General features: G+C 37.2%; 1 protein-coding gene across 1 annotated transcript; it reads left to right on the top strand.

Moving 5' to 3' along the window:
* Nucleotides 1-686: 686 nt before the first annotated feature.
* On the top strand, nucleotides 687-20,762 carry PKP1 (plakophilin 1). The gene is made up of 14 exons (XM_053457808.1): nucleotides 687-1,112; nucleotides 3,846-3,946; nucleotides 14,172-14,653; nucleotides 14,928-15,075; nucleotides 15,588-15,795; nucleotides 16,014-16,191; nucleotides 16,506-16,620; nucleotides 16,713-16,871; nucleotides 17,264-17,440; nucleotides 17,744-17,897; nucleotides 18,002-18,188; nucleotides 18,361-18,445; nucleotides 18,633-18,734; nucleotides 19,383-20,762. The coding sequence occupies exons 1-13, from the start codon at nucleotides 908-910 to the stop codon at nucleotides 18,705-18,707; spliced, it is 2,274 nt and encodes a 757-aa protein (XP_053313783.1). The 5' UTR covers nucleotides 687-907; the 3' UTR covers nucleotides 18,708-18,734; nucleotides 19,383-20,762.
* The last annotated feature ends 445 nt before the right edge of the window (nucleotides 20,763-21,207 follow it).

Here is a 21,207-nt window from a genome sequence, read left to right as displayed (position 1 = left end):
GTATTAATAAATAGAGTGGTTAGCAGTATCCAGCCACTAAGTTAAACAAAGTTAATGGGAAAGACTGGTAGTTAAGGGACTGCATGGTAGGACAAGCCGGGTCAAATTAAAATTTGCAGTAATCGGTACTTAATCGGTAGGTAGGCACCTGTCCGGTACTGACACAACCAGTACTGTGGTTTGAATTTTTAACACTGGAAGGGTTGTTTCTGCTATGTTAGATCGGTGAATAAACTTTATTAACCATTTTAACTAAACATAAGTAAATGTGAATATTTACTTATCCAAATGCATTCCCTCCTCACAAATGTTAAATACACAATTAAATGTATTACTCAGTACAACTAGTCAGGCAGTTCTTTTTGCTTTGGGTCCTAAGAACCTTAAACCCCAAATGCAGCAAAGTATTGTAGTATTACCAGTGGGATGAAGTCCTATATTCGAACTCCAACCTTTCGCTTGGAATACTGACTTACTAGTGTGGCTATATCGTTTTAGTGCATGTAGCTTTGGAGAGTTTAGCATTCAGGCAACTAGCGCTTGGTTGAGATTCTGACATTAGTGTACCCAGAACAGGAGTGAAATCTTGACATGTGCACTCACCACTGTTTCTAAAATCGTGAGTGGGTTAAGCCTCAACTGAGGTGTGGCTTTAAGATCAGCATCATTGTAGTCAGCACTGAGGTGTGTCTGACAAATGGAGAGACGCCTCTCGAAACCTGTACAGACTCCACTCTTGAGAAAATTGTCAGAATAAGAGTTGCTGCGTCTGGAATACAGAGAAGCACACGGCCCATTTCTCATATCTGGGATTTAAAAAAAAACTTTTTAAGCCAAATTTATATATATTTAAATATATATATATATTGTACATATTTACATATACACACGAGCACAAGCATCAGCCATGCTGGCTTCACCATCCCCATTGAAAACAGCCCTGGCATCAGAGGTGTTCCAGTGGCAGAATGAATCTTCCTTGGCTGTCCCATCGGACAATCGCCTACGAAGTGGAGCATCTGGGGACCAACGTGTTAAGGAACAGGTGATGATGACCGTGAGGAGGCAGAAGCCAAGGACATCATCATCGACTCTGAGTTATGGCAACAAAGGTAAGTTTCAAAGATTTAGAGAAAGGGAATGGAGCTGACAAGGAAAGTAAAATGTAGCATTTTGAAAAATGTATAAAAGTGTATAAAATCTATTACGTTAACATGTTGTCCAGACTGGCCAAGACTTTGGGAAATAAAGACTTGAGACATTATTATTAAGTTAGTGGATATGTAAAATTCAAATTCTACCAAGTAATCTAAAGCAAATTGTTGGGTATGTGTATGTTTCCGTATGCCATTGCAACTAGACCTATTTTTTATTTTATGACCATACTATGATATTATTTAACTATGAACTGGCGCAGATGATTTATTTCTGGTTAGCTCTTTGTTCCCCTGGCATCTGTATTCTTCTTCTACGGAGAGATGGAACAGGGAGAGATTTAAATTGGGCTGTTTATCCAATATGCAGTGAGAAAAAGAAAAAGCATAGTATATTGTAATAAAGATGAATAAATGCATGCTGTGATAGAGGAAACAGCTATAATCAAACAACATATAGTGGTGTAAGAGGAAATGTACTTAGTAGGACAATGAGGGCAATATTGAAATAACAGCGTCCCTTGTGTTAATTAATCTTGCTTCCTAACTCTTTCCACTGCTCTTAGTGGCCTAAAGCTAGAAATATTTGCTTTCATCTATAAGTAGAGTTTTTGGCACCCAATACATTTTTGTTTAAACATAACTTTAGCTTGGAATTGCGTTAAGATTTTTACGTTTTTCCTTAACTGTCAAAACATGTTTTCTTCTCTTTCCCCACTAATATACAGTCATCCTCTGCTTTAACTTTCATTCTAGTATATACAGTATGGCCAAGCCAACTGTGGCCCCTGTACGGTAAATTAAGTGTAATGATGCAAACATGGGGTCCCTAATTAGGTACTTTGGCTGAAATTGCATAGAAATGTTAACATTTATGTATATTGTGAATACACATACATTCAAATGTTTGGGCAAATCTACACATGTTTTCTCACAGGCTAAATTCTTTTTTTTTTACCTGACCAACTATGCTAGCTATGTAACATTTAAACAGCAAATGTTAAACTGGTTTAAAACCTGTACTATATACACTCCTGGCACAACAGCTATATGCATATTACGCATAGCAATGCAATACATGGGGGTGATTTTATTTTATTAGGGGTGCAGAAAGCATTCATACCTCCTTATTCTGTTATAAAATAAAAATGAACTGTAGGCAGTGATGGGATCTGTAACTGCACCACAGGCACACTCTGTTTATTGCCTAAATTTAGACACACATATTTGGAATTATTGCGTGTTATCTGTATGCTCAAGTAATGACATAAACACACACACACATGTTTTTCATTCTTCTATGTTTCACTCTTGCCTTCTCACTTGCACGTATCTGCAGGTCCCCATAGCTGTTTGCTGTCCATCCATGGTTATTATCTGTAACAAAGTTCAGATATTACATACAACATTCTAAATATTGTACTTAAGAATAAAATATAAAGCCCAAAAATGATAGCAGTAAAAAGAGCAAAATCCACAATGTTTTTTTTTAAAAAAAATGTGCAAAATTATTTCACATTGTCTGAAGTAGGGTAAAAACAAAACAAAACAGAGAGACGTGATGAACTTGCTGAACATGGATGTGGACAGCAGTTTTACTAATCCAGGGATTTGAGGATAGTGTTCAGAGAATGTCTACCAAGTTCCAACCAAAATCCTACTATGAATGAGTCAACTATGGTTACTCGGGGACTTCCTTTTTTAACTACTTTTTTGTATTGACAATGGATCAGTCACTAGCCACATGTATTACACATACTTACATGCCTTACTGCTATACACAAAGGTGTCTATTCACTAAGAAGTTGAGTGGCCAGTCAAGTTAACTCAACTGACCATATTGGACTGAGGCTGCATACCCTCACAAGCTAACACTCACAAACAAAAATTCACTTAAATTAATTTGCATTTTTCAGTTCGCATACACTCTACTCTCATGCAGGGGGTGTTTATGAGTTGTAATGTGGATTTATGAGTAGACTTTTGTCCAATTTGTGTAACTTTGCTGCTTCAAACGTTGCTGCCAACTAACAACCACCTGCAGTTTAGCGAAGAGGTATAACCCATTGAATCCCAAAACACACACTGCACTTGAGCCACCATGGTACTTGGCAGGGCTAGGCAGCCACATTGTTCGTGAAGGACATTTGACTAAATGCCCTGTAAGCAACAATGACTTCCAAAAACCTAACCATTGTACTTGGATCCACATACTCAAAATATGTGTTGCTTCACTCATTCAGATCCAGCCCCAACTGCCCCTGGCACTCCACTCCCTTTTTCTGTTGAAAATGTACATAAGCTGCCAGAATGAATCATAAGAAACCAATAAAGTTGGTCGGGCTTCATTTAGTTGGTTAATATTTGAAGACTGTAGGGTGTAGATTCTCATCATACTCACAGACCTACCACCTCACAAAACGTTCCAATTTATCTGGCACAATGCATACACAATTTCTAAAACAATATAAAAATTACTCAGTGAGTCAATTTTACCTCATTAATGTATGATTAGTAGTCCACGCCGTATTGGAAGATATTCTGCTAGGCTATCAGTTGGTTACAGCTATATAATGATGATGATGCCTGTAGCGATGATGAGAGCTCACACATATAAATCCTCCTACATACGCTTTTGTTGTTTATAGTTTGGAAATAAAATAAAAATCAATTTTCTTCTGCTTCTTTTAGCAGGCTCAGCGTATGAGTCTCTGGCAGATAATTACAACCTGAATCGGAACAGCACTGGGAATCATTATGCAAAGTACCAGAGTGGTACTCTGGGTTATCAGGTAAGTACTTTCTATGGGATTCATGGTACCTCTATGGATAGTCAGAAGTTAAAAGCATAGTTCTGGTCTATAACACACATAAAATTGAGATATTTAAAATTGTAGGGTTGGTATAGAAAGTGTTTAGCTCAGTTGGACCTTTTCTTTTTATATATATATATATATACATATATATATATATATATATATATATATATATATATATATATATATATATATATATATATATATATGGAGGAGAAATCAGCCCATTCAAAATTGGATGACTAACTTGAGTTGAACTGAAGCCCGTTTATCTAGTAAAAGCTCTGTAATGGCATGTAGTGGTATAATTGTATATTATATTTGCAGAAGAATTAACCTGATTATATAAGAGCTTGTAAAGTTCATACTGGGAGTGCATAAATATGTCTTTAAATGGCCAATGTGATCTGTTATATTAATGACTCCTAAATATTGGAAATCCTGAACATTTTATGTGTCATTATATGACCAGTCAGTTATCTGGTAATGTTAGCGCAGGGCTTTGTATTCCTAGACACAATGACTAATGGTGTCTCATACCACCTTAAAAAGTTTAAAAAAAATGTATGTGAATGTGGGAACTGGAAAAGCCATGGGCTAAAATAGTAGGAATGTGACTGTGATTGTGCAAAGAAATTTGCTCTCTGTCTCTTAAAACACCTACCTAAGAGGGTTTCAGGGTCTTACATGAATGGATTATGCCTCACAGAGCCTGTCATGGATAACAGAATATATAGGGATATGACTTACAGAGCCTAATAGCTTTGCTAAGGCATGAGTAATCATTCACACGCAATTTTACTGTAGTAAATGAGCCCCATAAGACTTACTCTACATACTCCAGTAAATGCAATTATTTACATAAAGATCATGTCAAGCATGTACTCATTACTGTGTAAAATATATGGATTAAAGCCTTACGTAGATTCCTGTGAGGAGCTTGGGACTTGCCATTATGTAACAACAAGTCATCACGTACTGTTGCAGATAAAAACAATAATTATCTGTGATTAGTGTTATGCAAAAACAAAACTCTTATTGGTTACTACATGTGTACTACCAAAGTTACAGGACATTCAATTCTTGCGGGATTCTTTTTTACTCTTAATTTTGCAGATAGCTAGATGGATAGATAGATAGACATACATTCATAGATAATTATATATATAGCGCATATAGAGGGAAAAACTGTGAAAGACATAAGTCCAAAAGAGTGGAAAGCAAGGGGCACCATAATGGAGGAGTTAAAGTACATGGAGAGAGGGCTGGATAGAGAAAAGAGTGAATGCAAATATGAAATACAGGAGGAGGAAGTTGAGAGAGCAAGAAAGAAGGTCTAAGATACAAAACAATACATATATATATATATATATATATATATACATATATATATATATATATATATATATATATATATATATATATATATATGAAATACGTGTATATAAGTAAATGTGTGACACTATACTTTTAGAGTATATGGATATTATGTCATCTCCAAAAAAGGCATACGTAATTTTGGCTGTCCATCATTCTTTTAAATTTAGCAGGCAAAGGGACAATGACAACGTTAGGTCAAGTAAATGATTATTTACCATATTCCATTACTATTGTTATTTCCACCTCATTCACGCAAGCCATCTTGGATTTCCCTCCCTGACTGTGCTGTTTATGAACTAGTTTATTGTTTGGAAACACATAAAATCCTTTACTGTAGTCTACTCAAGCTACATTTACCGCCCCACCCCACATCATTAAAATATATCCGATATGGTCTTCCGGTGTCTTTAAGCTATACTTGTTCGGTGCCGATGAATCATAAGACTTTATGGAAAAAAATTTAAACATTGACATAGGAAATAAAACCACCTATTAAAATTTTGATGTATGGTCACATCACATTAACAGATATTATCATACCATTATTGACATATTAACCACATATTAACAGTAACCTAGTTTACCTGATTTCTTAAAGGTAAATCTGAAGAGGTACTATGCTTATCCAGTATCCTTAATGTTTGCTCCCAGATTAACCAAACTACAAGGAGCGGTACATTATGTACAAAACCACAAGATTACATTGAAATTATTTAGTATTAGTTGTTCTACAAGTTCTATCAATGCCAAAATACACAGAGAGGTTAAAATACAGAGCTGGACATATCTATGTAGAATTTAGAAGCTGGGTTATTTTTTAAGAACAAAAAAGACTGTATTCATAGAGATTAACATTAGAGCAGTGAATATCAAGAAATTATAAAGAGAAAGAGAAGAACGAGCAGGTGATATAGGGACAGTAGTTGTTATCTCAAAATCTTTATTGTATTTAGTGGTATTGTAAAAAAGGGGGTGGTTTTGAGGCTGCTGCTGCTTCTGAGAAATGCTAAAACCAGCTATGGGAATAATGTGGTGTCAGTCAAAACTCTGCTATGGGGCTAGTGCAGGGAAAGCATAAATTGTGTTCTAGAAATGCATTCGAAAGAAGAACTTCATACTTTGTACACATCCACCTTCAAACTAATTTATGATGTGGTGGTGCAAATACATGTTGTATTATTTGTACGTATGAAGTCACTAACATACATCTAATGCAACAACATCTAGGTGCTCCAGTAGGACAGCCACGTTAAATATTCCCTTACGAAAAATTACTGCAGTTTTTTCTGAAGTAATACTGCAGTTGTTTGGACATGAAAAACTGCAAAACTGCACTTTTACTGCAGTATTACTACACATTTACTGCAGTTTTACTGCATTTGTACTTCATTGTACTGCAGTTTTACTGCAGTTATTTTTGTACGGAAGTACAAATGCAATAAAGCTACAGTACTTTGATAGACAACTGTAGGTTTGCAATATAAAAAAAAGTGCAGTAAATGTGCAGTAAAACTGCAGTACAGTGAAGTACAAATGCAGTAAAACTGCAGTAAAAGTGCAGTAATACTGCAGTAAAAGTGCAGTAAATGTGCAGTAATACTGCAGTAAAAGTGCAGTATTGCAGTTTTTCATGTCCAAAAAACTGCAGTATTACTTCAGAAAAACTGCAGTAATTTTTCGTTAGGGTTAGCTTGAATAAAATTTAGCATAAAGAGTAATGCAGGGCGAAGCGCTCATACTGTGTACTTAGACATTATTGTTCCACAGTATTTTTATCTTGTCAAATATATATATATATTTGATAATTTTTATAAATGCTTGTTATCATAAAGCAGCACCAAATATTTCTCTTTAGCAGGTATTGTAATAGTAATAATAACAATATCCTTGGGGTGTTTAGGGTGAGGTATGTTAATACGCCCTTTCTCTTTGTAGCTTCTCCTGTTTTTCTCCTATTTTCATTGGTGTTCCCACAGCAACAGACAGAGGGGTAGAGAGAGAACCCCTCCTGCGCCTGGGGCCACTGGGGCCACACCTACATTGCAGCTTAATCAGAGAATTGCAAAGTATTAACTCTGTAGTTGCAGAATGGTGCGTGATGTATAGTTCTTATCAGAAAAACAAAGCATAAGAGACGGTGAATAGGGCGATGTTTGCAAAATAAAGGCAAAGGTTGCATAAGTCAAATGTCACCCATTCCATTTTTTTTTTGTGTGCAGATTATTTTATTGAACTGTAATTTTTAGTTGTACTTCTTTTATAAGAATTTTATGACAATTAAGAAGTTGCATTTACAAGCCACTTTATGAAATTTTTATACCTTTAAAATAAAGCTGCTGGACACTTACCCGCTTAGTAGAAAATGACCAATGCAGATTATTATTTTCCTGCACCAAAGGGCACTCTGTTGTTTAACACTATAATTCATCAAAATAATAAGAATTCTGCAAACGTTATCAAAATTCTATTATTTTACATAACATATCTTTTAACAACTCGCCAGCTACAGAGCCTTATAACCAAGCAGGTAGTTCCTGCACAAATGCGACCAAGAGTTCCAGTACATCCAATGCCATAAACCAAGGACACTTGTTCCCAGGCCCTTCTGCGTGAGCTCCTGGACAGAGGCAACACTTCCACAGTCACTCGGAATGAGTGCTGACAAAACTGTTTATGATCCAAAGCACACTTCAAATTTCATCAGCAGAGAACCACCCTAAACCATCCCCGCACCAATGGCTCCTGTCTGCTTAATAGCTGGATAACAGATGCACTGGACAAAACTGCCACCGGTCACATGGGGAAACCACACGAGTCTCTACACCCTGCTAGTCAGTCTTGGTCTTGACCACCATCTCAATTGTATCAGAACCCACCATAACCCCGAACACAACCAATGGTTTGAAAGTTCAGTGCCCCACCACTCAATGGCCTCTACAAAAGTCACGGAGTTCTAGATCAGCCCACTGCACTGCACACCATTGACCCCCAAAGTCAGTGGCAGAGGGACATGGAGCCCTTTCATCAGTAAATAACTCAGTATCTCCGTATACCAGCACATTTGCCCATTGTATTGATACAAATACAATTAAAAGACATACACCATTTTCAGTCCTGCTGTTGTTCCACTCAGGGTAGAGGCCGTCATAAGAAACAACCAAAGATTGCCATTCTGCATTTCAAACTGAAGCCCCACTGCTGGTCATATTTGAACCAGAATTGACCTCCATAAACCTTGTAAGCATCCCAAATCAATTCCAGATAGGCAAGCAAAGTTCCACTACATTAAGGAACCTGCTAAACCAAAGGTAGCCACACATATTGCAGCCAATTTCCAAAGCTATGGGGTAGCAGATGTCAACCTCTTGCCCTCCACTCCTAGGCCTTGAGTCCCTATACTGAGAAACCAGAGATAACATTTCAGTTTCTCCAGAGACTTACAAGGCACATGCATTCCTAGCAAGGACAAGTCTAGCGAAGGGGACACCAAGGAAACAGTCACCATTGCTGTTCTAACAATAGGAGACTGACCCATGTTGGACCTGTCATCAGCCTTACCAGCCTGCAGAAAAGAGCAGCAAAGCTTGAGCTGTGTCAAAATTCCGTAAGGGAAAGATGTTCCATACAATCCCCAAAAGGAAAGAGAGAAATGCTGACAGGCAGCTTAAGGCCTTGGGAAACTCTCATGTCCCCCCTTCCCTACTGGTCCAGGGGGCCTTTATCAGCATAAACAGTCAAGCTAAGCATGCCTTCATCACAAGATGAGTCAACATGACACACTACCCTTCACACCCATTCATCCCCAAACCACATGAGTCATTTTGGCGGACTTTTCATGCTAATTCAGCTGTAAAATGAAGCTCTAGAATTTCACGTAACCTGTTTTTCCTTCCTTGGGAATTTAATGATATAGCTAGAGTGTCATTCTATAAAATCCAGTTGATGACACTTTGAAAACATGCAGAGATGATTGTATTTTTCTATTCATTGTTTTTTCTTTTATAGGATATTTGTATATAGTATTTCTATAATTTCACAACAGCTCCATAAAAACTACTAGAACTACTAATGGCCAATTGTAGTAAATTAAGAAATGTGAATATTGTCATTAAGCACATGAACAAGGCCTGTTGCTACCTACCCCTGGTTACACACAAGGCCTGTTGCTACCTACCCCTGGTTACATTCAAATTGTGTGTGAACGAAAGACAGTAAACATATTTTGTGCCCCCCCCCCCTTTTGAAAATGTAAAAGATATTACTACTGTCACATTTAAAAAAAAACCTTTTGAAAACAGTGTTTTCAGCTCTGTTATCTTTGGACAATCTACTTGCCAAAATCCCCCATCATGCTGATGATAAACAATCAGTCTTAACAATCAGCAGGGACCTTCAGACTCATGTCTATGGCATGGAAAATCAGAATCTCATGTCTGTCCACAACGGCAACGGCAGCCATTTTAACAAATGTGTTATTATTTGCCATATCCCCTACTATAATAATCCCATTTGTGTCCTCATTCCATATGAGATTGCAGTGATAAGGGTATAAAAATTTAAGCAGCTGCACATACATCTTTTAGCATCCGCTGGCCTTAAAGTGCTAGGGATGCTTTTCATCCCCAGTGCAGCCCTGGTTACTGGTTATATTCCATGCCATATCATTCGGACATTTTCATAGCTTGTGAGGGAAAAGTCATCATTTTATTAAAGACAGGACTGCATATCTCTCTTTACACTCCCAGTAGCAAAGTGTTAGCATAGGAAAATTTGGAACAGTAATCCACTCAACATAATAAAGACACAAACACTGCTCTTCCAAATCTTCAGCAAACCTGGAAAAGGGTCTGAAAAGGTAAATTCCAATTCGGAAACATAGGGTGGGAAAATATTCGCCTCCTGTCTTTAATAAAATCGTGACTTTTCCGTCACAAGCTAGGAAAATCTCAGAATGTTATGGTAGACAGGAGTCTTCATATATTGCTGCAAGTTTAAAGCTACATAGCATAACCAACAAACAACCAACAAATAGTAACTAGGCAATGAATCCATATATGTAACAAAAATTTAAAAAATAATAAGGATACTACTAATATGTATGTTAGATAGGGAGGATGTTTATTAAAGAGTACAGTCAAAGCTATGGGAAGTGATGGAAATAGATGGTTTTGACCAATCTGGTTTGAAGAATATCAGAGAGTCAGTCACGAGGTAAGTACAGGTATAACACAAAACAAATTTAGTCTACTGAGTTACCGTTGGTAAATATGCCAAGTTATTAAAAAGAAAAACTTAAGAAAATACTTATCAGTATGATAAAAAATTACTATTTTTGCTGCCATACCCAGTTTGTTTTACATAAGGCATTAATATATAAGGCAGTATTAGACTTTGCACACCTTGTGTTTTATTACTTAGGCTTTCCTATTAAAATGATGAGACCAATAATAAGTGTCTGTAAAACACTAGATTCATGATACATATCACTAAAACCACGTCTTTCATAAAACCTTGATATAAAAACAGTAGAGACTCAATGACACAACCTGAGACTCAGACAGTATGAGATAATAATTTCTTATATTCCATGTATGTACAGAATACTATGACATCAGAAGGACCCAGTTGTGTAGACTTATACCTGCAGAGCATAATGCCTTCTCTCAGATTCTACAGCCTGATGATCTTTATTAGGTTTCCTCCTCTGCGTCCTGACTCAATAAACAGGGTGTGTTTTGGGAGGGTGAAGTAAATGCCCCATTTTATGCTGATGTGGTAATCTCCCATGGAATTAATATTTAATTACTTTTTTTTTTAAAGTATTTATTTATGAGAATTAAGATATTCATAGAATTTATACAACTGCACTAAAGTTATTTACGGTAGTTTAAGAGTAATGCAAATTCCTGAAAATTTTGGTCTGTAATCAATGAAAGAGAAAAGCTTGAATTGTGGACTCGCACGTAATTTAATACCTATTATTCCACAAATGGCACAATGGAAGAATAAGGGTTCAATTACCAATAGGTATTTGGCTCCTGCTTTTGTTTGTTGTTAAATCCAGCCCATTATGTCTTAATAGTAGCCTCGTCAAAGGTATTCTTTCTCAAACAATAAAAAAATAAAAATACGAAGAATTGTTAGATAAAGATTTTAACGATATGCTATGCTGTTCCTTTAATTGAACTTGAAGTTAAAAATCTTTCTGTACGATATCATTCAACATGAGTAGTCTTATGAAGTATGATAAGTTTTACTAAGTTTTTGTAGATATCAGAAATACATATTTTGTGAGTGATGTAAGCCATTGGAAACTGGATTTCAACATTGGGGCAAAAGGGGCAATTGACCCACTTGCTACTAACATGTTTTTGCTGTACTGCATAGCAGAAATACAGTGACTGTTGTTGGGGCTCAGATGGGGGTCCGCATGTTCCTGCAGCAGGGTTATGTGCAGAGAGAAGGACAGCTTCCATTGCTGGAGCATAATTAGTGGAGCTAGAAGGAGCTTCTCTTCCCATCATGTGATAGGATCATCCAGATAGAAGTTGTTTTTGTAGTCAGTAAGAACGAAAGCTGTGTGGCCCTCTGTTTGAAAGGAAAAGGCAATGCTAAGAAATAATCAGAAGTCAGGATCCCCAGCCAGCAGTCACAGGAGCAGAGATACCCTGTGCAGGAAGAGCTTGAATCTATGTATTCACATGTTGTTCGAGTCTTCCTTGTTGATTATTTTTCTCTGTGACAAGATGTGAATTATAATGGTTCATAAAATAGAGATATTAATATATTAGGTTGGGAAACTGTACCATATCATTAGAGTCTGCAGGGTGTATTCATTAATCAATAGAACGGGTAAATCTGGCTTGCAGTCTGGTCAGGGATGCCAAGACATTCAGTCTGTAGTCTATATATATATATATGCAGCAAGTTGCCTGGAGTAGAAAGGGTGTTTCCAAGCTAACACCAGCGACGCAGATAAATGAGGGGAAAACTGCACTCTTTGCTTAAATTATTAAATGCCATGAAATCCCGCATAACTGGAACCAAACAGGAAAGGCACAGATCGGATAAAAGCTTAACGCGTTTCATGCTCACATTAGTGCTTACTCATAAGTTTTGCAGAAGCCAAACTGCGATTAAGTGCTGTAATCTCACCTCAACTTCTCAGTGCTTTACTAATTCATGGTTTATCAAGCGTCACTTGCATTCTCTCCAATGCCAGAACAGAAAATGAAGCTCTCATGGAAAATTGTTTTGTTCAACCAGGTTGGCCTCCGAACATTTTAACGAATATCATGACATGACACTTTTGATCTCATGACAATAGTTGGGTCAATTGGGCCATTAGTGGATGCAAGCCTACGTAGAGTAACCTATGGGACAAAAGTGGCCAAACGACAGTTTTTCAAGTGTTGGAGAATTGGAAATACATTGATGTTCAATAAAATATAGTGATTGCTGGTACTTGTACTTCCGCAACTGCTAGGAGGTTGACTTTTTTGAGGCCGTTTTACAAGAATTCCCGTTTATAATCAATTGTCTATAGCAACACTAAGCAATACTAATTGTATGTGTGTATATCGCAGCTTAAGAACATTTTTACATTTTAGCAATAGTAACTATGTTTAGAACAATACAAATATATTAAATGTAGCCATATAATCATTTACATACCATTCACCACCACTGTTATGCATGCTATGTTAATGCTCACTCTTAAAAAGAGGTGAACCATGCTTTTTGAGCTAAAGCCCAACACCTGCCTTTGGCTTGTCAGATAGGGAAGGGGTGCAAGCTGGAGCAAAAAGGCAGAACCCGCTAGAGATTTCCCATTCTTCCTGCATTTGGCCTTGATGAAGAATGCTCTGAAGGACCTGTGTCTCAAGAGTATGAGTCGGCTCTATAGCTGAGCTAAGGTCTATCAAACAAAGTTTATCAGTGCACTGTTCCAATTACAAATATTATTTCTTAGGAGGGTGGATCAGCGTATTTTTAATATTATTATTATTTATTGTTTTATATAGCACCATCATATTCTGTAGGCCAATGGGTAGACAGGAAATAACAAGTAATAAATGGCATAATTTGTCTTACAACAGGTGAAGAGGGCTCTGCTCAAATGAGCTAACAATCTAGAGGGTACTAAGGCAGGCTGTAGTTGCAAACATTGTCTGGAGTTGCTTACACACTTTTTCCGTAAGGTACGCATCTAGGTCTAATCATAGTCTGTTGACTGTGAGCTTTTTTGGCCTTGTTCCACTGGTTACAGACATGGCTGCTGATTCATGTAGTGTCTTGTCAAGGGCATTGTTCTTTACAACAACAACAAGAAAAACAATAGTTTGAACTTGGTAATTCTCTTTGCAATATGAAAAAAATAAGAGCATAGACCCACATTAAGACTCCATGGGAACTGGGAACTTTGTAAATTATGCCTTTTAAGTTTCGTAAGAAGTATTCTAATGAAGAAACTACCTAATGGTTCTAATAATGGTACCTATAAAACCAGGAGTCAAAAGTAGTATGAACTAATTCACCTGTGTAAAAGCAAAAAGCGAGATAAAAGCATCAATTTCGATGGTCGGATATTATTGTCAGGGTAAAACATAACGTGAGATGCAGATGGACACTTAAATATTTTGCCCTTTTATAAAAAAAAAACCTTAAGGCTCAGGGCTCCACATGTCTTGCGCAGGTGAAATGATATCAAATCCTGCTGTGTTGCATTGTAATTAAGTTCTTTTGGCCAAGTGCCATGGGAAAAGGTTCATGCTTGTGCGTTTCATTAATTAAATACTTTTCTTCTCTTTTGCTTGCGCAGCCTCAATACAATGGAACATTGAAAAAGGATAATCGCCGCTTCAGCTCATACAGTCAAGTTGATACTTGGGGTCGTCAGCAGTACATGTCTGTAGGGGCTCCTGTTAGCCCCGGGAGTGATTTCAACTACATGCACACCCTCAAAAGTAGCCGGAGTGAGCCAGACCTGACAGGCCCTGATGGGAGGGCTACGCTGAGGCGCCAGAACCAGTACAATCATATGAACAACTACAATTACCAACAGCAGCAACAACAGCAGCAACAACAACAACAGCAGCGATCTGGGAGAAGTGCTGTCCACAACTCTAGCTTCTACAGTCACCAAAGCAACCAGCAGAGGAAGAGAGGAACTCTGCCACCCGCTCGCACGCCCTCCTCTATTTCAGCTGTGCAACAGCAACAACAGCATGCGGTCTATTCACAAGTGCAAAAGAATGATCTACAAAAGATGGATCCCTATGGGACTATGACTATACCATCCAGGTGAGACAACTGACTGAGGAGGAATATTCATAGGCATGCTTTATAACAGATTCTTTGTAGTGCAGTTTCTAACTTGTTTGGCCAGACAGACTCTAAGTGTTTTAGTTCATGCTTGTTAAACAGGTTCCATATTATGTATTTTTGTGTTGTTTTTTTTTTTTTTTTAATTTTAAAAATTCTTGCTCTTGTCCCCAACTCTATTCTAGATCGCTTGTAGGCTATTGTTCTTCAAACTGTGCCATTTTTTTGAATGTATTACTCTCTTTTTTCATAGGCTGGACTCTCGAGATGATTATGATGGAGGGATTATGACCATAGAGAAAGCGGTGGAACAGCTTTCAAGTCCAAATGACAAATATCAGACATCTGGAGCTAATTACATACAGCATACATGTTACCAGGACGAGAATTCAAAAAACCTGGTAAAACCCAATGTTTTATCCTATATTATTGCTTCTCCTATGTTCTAACTTCTTCATAATGCATTTCCTCGCTTATAAATATAAAGTCAGAATATTTGTCTGAATCTCATCCATTATGTCAATTTTAATGGAATCAATTATGTTTTTTTTGCCTAAGCAACTAGTCCTTTTTGGTTACTTTCTGCTGTTTAATACCTAGACTTTTAAATATTTTTAATGCCATATATTCTATACCTGTCCTGTTCTACATTTCTCCTGGATACATACATTCTCTCTTTTAAGCCATTTCTTTACTTGTTCCACAGACATTTCTCCAAGGCCAAGATTTTGTGTTACACATACATGATAGCTTCGACTAGTTCGTCTAGGATTAATTTGCCACACATATAACGTATATACACAAGAAGAATTATATTCCATGTACTTTATCCGTGTGCTCGATGAGAACTTGTCAATTATTAGTACAATAACACTGTTATAACACTGTTACACTCTCTCTCTCGATTTTCTAGGTATATCAATACAATGGAATCGCAAAACTTATCAGTCTACTCCAGAGTCCCAATCAAAATGTGCAGCTAGCAGGGGCTGGAGCCTTGAGGAATCTTGTCTTCAAAAATACCCCAAATAAGATTGAAACAAGTCGCCAGGGAGGTGTGAGGGAGGCTGTCAACCTCTTGAGAAGGACCTCTAACTCTGAGATTAAGAAACAACTGACAGGTCAGAGACTTGGGCTCATGATGTTATGATTTAAAGGACTTCCTTCTGAAAATAAAAGACTGTCAGACCCTTGAACGCACACGGGTTCTAAATTTCTAAATCAGTTTGCAGGCTTTAAATAAAGGTTCATTGTTCGTAATAATATATGGATAATATGGATATTTAATCATGTTATTAATATTAATCTCTTAATACTCATAATACTTTGATTTCTACAGGTTTGCTCTGGAATTTGTCCTCAACAGACCATCTGAAGGAGGAACTTGTTAGGGAAGCTTTGCCTGTACTCAATGAGTCTGTTGTGATCCCAAATTCTGGTTGGTCAGAGAGTTCAATGTCTGGTCCGAGATGTTTGATTGACCCAGAGGTTTTCTTCAATGCCACTGGATGCTTACGGTGAGTTATCACTATGTGATACTATATTCCTATGTGTAAAGATAAGTCCTCCTATCTGCATCTATTCAAATTACAATATCTTTCTAACCACACATTATTAATTAAGAGATTTAAATAAATGTTCTATATAAGTAGTAGAATCAGAAGATTTTAAAGATATATTTACTGCGTTACTAAACAGAGAGTTAGTATTTATCTTGCAGAGGTAATCTACAGCGCACCTTAAGCAGGAGCCCCACTTGACAGCGACCGCTTATTACAAAGCATTATTCTCTGTAGATAAAAACGTGTATTTCTTTAATTGTATTTTTTAGAAACTTAAGCTCTGCAGATGTTGGCCGTCAGGCAATGCGTAACTGCCCAGGACTTGTGGACTCCCTGATGCATTACATTCAGTATTGCGTGGCCAATAATTGCCCTGATGATAAGGTAATTATATTTAGGAGTCATTGTTGTGGCACTGCATGCTTTTTCTGTGTGCTTTGTTATCTCTGAATTTTTTTTACAATGTCCATTTACAGTCAGTGGAAAACTGTGCCTGTATCCTGCACAATCTATCATACCACCTGGATTCCGAAGTCCCAAATAAATATTCTCAGTTGAATGAGCAACTCTCCCGCAACCAGCAAACTGACAAGACTTCTACAGGCTGCTTCAGTAACAAGAGTGACAAAGTTCAGGTGAATGCCTTTTACTCAGACGCCACTGATTATATCTGCAACTTTATTTCTTTATACCATAGTCATAGATATAGCCATAGACATTGTTATTCCACTACAGACACTCTTGTGTCATTTAGACAAAACCTTACGAGGTTGATGGGATTAATAAAACATAAGTGGCTGCTCATTGCATCAAAATACTTTGACATGAGCAATCCTGATGAAATCACGTTCCATAAATCGCAGTACACACTGTTTCCCATTTGAAACCTGTTAGCCACAAAACATGTTGGAAGTATATTCTGAAGTTATGTACTGTATATTTTGTTCTCGCCCCTTTTGTTCTTGATGATCTTGCCTCTAAAATGTATGTCGCTCATCTCTTTTTTTTTTACCACTTGGATCTGTAGAATAATAACTTTGAGCTGCCTCTGCCAGAAGAAGATGCCAATCCAAAAGGTGCTAGCCTCCTTTCTCACTCGAATGCTATAAAGACGTACCTGGCCCTCCTTGGGCAGAGCAAGAAGGACTCAACACTGGAGGCATGTGCAGGAGCACTGCAAAATCTGACTGCCAGCAAGGGACAGGTAAGCAGCCTACAACAGAGCATAGGTCATACAGGTTCTCTGAGCTAGGCATTGAGCTAAGCAAGTTAAATAAAGATGTATGTGACAATTCTTAAAGTCCACAGAGACAAACTGATTCAGGAGTACTGCTTCAAAGCAAAATAATTATCCAATTATGAATTATCAAAATTATCATTAATTATTACAAAATTACCAATGATTTCAGCCATCAAGATGTCTTGCGTAACACCAAGGGACAGAGTAACTGATAGACAGGGGTTAGTCTTACTTATTAAACGTTTCATGCCATGTTTCATTTCCCAGATGTCGAATGGGATGAGTCAGATCATTGGCCTGAAAGAGAAAGGGCTTCCACAGATAACCAGCCTTCTCCAGTCTGGAAATGCTGACGTGGTTAAAACAGGAACATCTCTGCTAAGCAACATGTCCCGTCACCCAGCACTTCACAAAACCATGGGTAAGAATAACAATGTAGATACTGTATATGCTTTTCTGTATTATTCAGTCCTTCTCAATATCACCTTTTCTCTAATAATTATGTTCGGTACATCTGTATCATAGGATCTCAAGTTCTCCCTGATGTCTCCCGTCTGCTATCCCAAACCTCTGGGACATCAGCAAACTCGGAAGACATTCTGTCTTCAGCATGCTACACAATGAGAAATCTTGTGCTGGCTGAGCCTCAGCTTGCAAAGCAGAATCTTTCTGCAAATCTAATCAGCAACCTGGTTAATATGGGCAAGAGTGGGTGAGTTCCTTCACTACTGACCTGATAAATGTTATACGAATGATAACTGCTTATGTCCCCAAAAAAGAATGATCTGTAAACCCTTAAATATGCATCGTGTTCCTAAAATCTAGAGGTGGATTTTGATGCATTTTACATGGGGCAGTTCACTTATTATGTAATCTACTTTTAGAGCGTCCCCTAAAGTGGCAGAGGCGGCACGACTCTTCCTGACAGACATGTGGGCTCAGAAGGAGCTTCAGGGGCTCCTAAAACAGGTAAACTTTGCTGCCGATTTATATATAGCTACGGTTCAGTTATCCAGCAGACACTCATTGTCAAGCAGATGGATAGCATAGAGTTTGCGTTCTCTATCTTTTACCCCAATAATAAATCACCATTCACCCCTTTTACCCTGTAAAGTGCATGGAAATGATATTTTTTTTGAATTTTCTGTATTTACAGCAAGGACTTGATAAAAGCATTGTGGGATCCTTAGCAAGCTCTGCACTCCGGAATACAGTGTCACGAGTCTTGTAAAATCCTATTCAATGGAGACATTTTTGGGTGAGGCAACATTTTATACTCTGCTGCCTACTGTCATCTTTATGAGTTATCATATCTTCAGTACTTCGTAAATGTGAACTGGGCGCATGTAGCTGAAGAGTGATATTTCATCCATGTAAAATCTGCATTTACCAGGACTTTAGTAATATGAGCAGGGTGGGAATCATGTGTGGGACACCCTGATTTTGGAAGCCAACTGGCTCTTCAGTGACGTGTTTAGCACCCACCCCAGATTTTACCAAATTCATACCTCTTTAAGATCGAAATACCCCTGCCCCTCTTTCTGTTCCTGATGTTAGTCCTTTTTCATACCTCTTTCAGATCCAAATAACTCTAGCCCTCTTTCTCCCCCTGATGTCAGTCTTTTGTTGGAGATCAGAATGTTTTTTAAGCCCTAAAATCAAAACTATGACATAAGTGTTTTGCATCTAACATCAGTCTTCCAAATGTCTTACCCTATTGCACGAATAGCAATCAATATGTCACAGTGTGACATAAAAAGTCCTGGTCTGCCTCCCAGCCGCATCTCAAAACACACCACCTAAAACCATGAAAAATTGAGGGGTATGCAAGTTTTGTTTAAAAATGACGTTTGCTTTCATTCTGTATGGTGATATCCCATTAAAACAATTTTCATCTCTTTTTCAGGATCCATGCCCACCTTCCCTTTCTCTGTTCTGAGATGCTGGTGCCTGCCCTAATGGCTCTCCTCTAAATGCACAAGATCATCTTGTCTGGTGGATGGGCATGAAGAGCATTCTATGGTGGGGAATCAGGAGGGTTCACCCAGAAATTGTTAGGTCATTGCACATATATTACATTTTAGGATTATATTTTTTTAAATGTTTTTAAATGCCACTTTCCGCCTTGAGAGCTGAGTTCACTTCCAGAACTGTCCCAGACCAAACCCTCCAATTAATAGCGACAGCAACGCAGGATGTGTTCTGCTGGTAACTCAACTCCCAAGGTGCCCTAATGCTAAACATACTCTATTTTAAAATTGCTTATAAACGAGAAAGAAACTGGGTGTGCTCCATATGAAAATACAGGCTTTTGGATTTTATTTTTTTTTGCACAAATGCTTTTCTGAATTCTCTATACTAAATGCTTGCACGCTTTATAAAAACAGAATGCCATGCTTCATATAGTTTTTTAGTATTCAGTTGAGTTTTCTTCTTTCATGCACCTTGTTATTGCTTGATATACTAGACTTCCCTCGAGTATAATAATAAAAGACAGTGCCCACTTCCTATAGTGTATTGCATATTTAGAAGGGGTCATTCCAAGAGCTAAAAGTCTATATTTCGCATTTCTGTCATTTACTATTCCTGTAAGGGCAATTTAAAGATTAATTATTTGTAAATAGTTCCATTGTTTGTATGTTTTAATCAATTGAAAGAGGAAGGTCATTCTAAGCTTTATGTTGGATCCTAGTAGTAGGAGTCTTTTTTTTTTTAAGCTCTTTTAAGCAAAAATATGTCTGTTCTTTTAAAAAGCACTTATGTTCGGACTTTCCCACTTTTCATGCAATTGCATAATAATTACTTGTTTTATGCAATAGTTGTAATTTATGGCTATTTTAAGCAGCAGATGAGATATTTAAGTGCATGGTATGTTACTTAAATATGTGTGCCTTCAAAATACCCACAGAATGGTTATATTTTTGCTCATTAAAAGACGCTTTTCATAAACTAAATACATTAATGCACCCTCTTTTTTAAAGAAATACATAAAATATACATCTCACTTAAATGAAATACGGCTAACAAAAACAATTTTAATACACCCTACGTTTAAACTAAAAATACCATCATTGCGTTACTAAATACTAATAATAGACCTTTGAGGCTCGCACCCTTAGCAATATTTTTATATAACGCTAGCTTCATTACATATACCTGGAGATGCAGCAAGTTACCGCTTCCTATAGTTTAGATATTCTAGTGTTACAGTAATAGTGCAAATCTTTAAACTCTGAGATGCTTACAACTTGGTTACATTAACTCATAAAACCAAAATAAAAATAAATGTTAAAAAAAAATCTACAAACTCTACGCTCTTTTATTATTGTCAAAATAATGTATGTGTTTAAAACATTATTACCAAAAGGGCACTTTTTCGAAAAAGGTTTAAAGCACATTAATGGCAATTATTTGTGTTGCTTGAAAAAACAATTTATCGTTAGAAACTTTTCCCAATTTCATGAAGGCACGATAATAATAAAGCCAATTAACATTATATATCAAAAACCTCCATCAGATGAAATCAGAATCCTTTGCGAAAATATCTAAGCTCTGCCATCACATCAGACTTTATTTTCCATAGATAAAAGCGCTACAATAATGAATGCTGTTTTACATTCAAATTCAAATTCAAATCATCAATAATTTCCCATTTTTAAAAGGACACTTATTTTGCACTTTAACATGGGGAATTTGAGTGTTGGCTAAGAGCCTCTTTTTGGGCAAAACCA

Source organism: Spea bombifrons, chromosome 2, assembly GCF_027358695.1.
Source record: "Spea bombifrons isolate aSpeBom1 chromosome 2, aSpeBom1.2.pri, whole genome shotgun sequence".
NCBI lineage: Eukaryota > Metazoa > Chordata > Amphibia > Anura > Pelobatidae > Spea > Spea bombifrons.
Note: the sequence above shows the minus strand (reverse complement) of the source record. Positions and strands in the feature narration are given on the sequence as shown.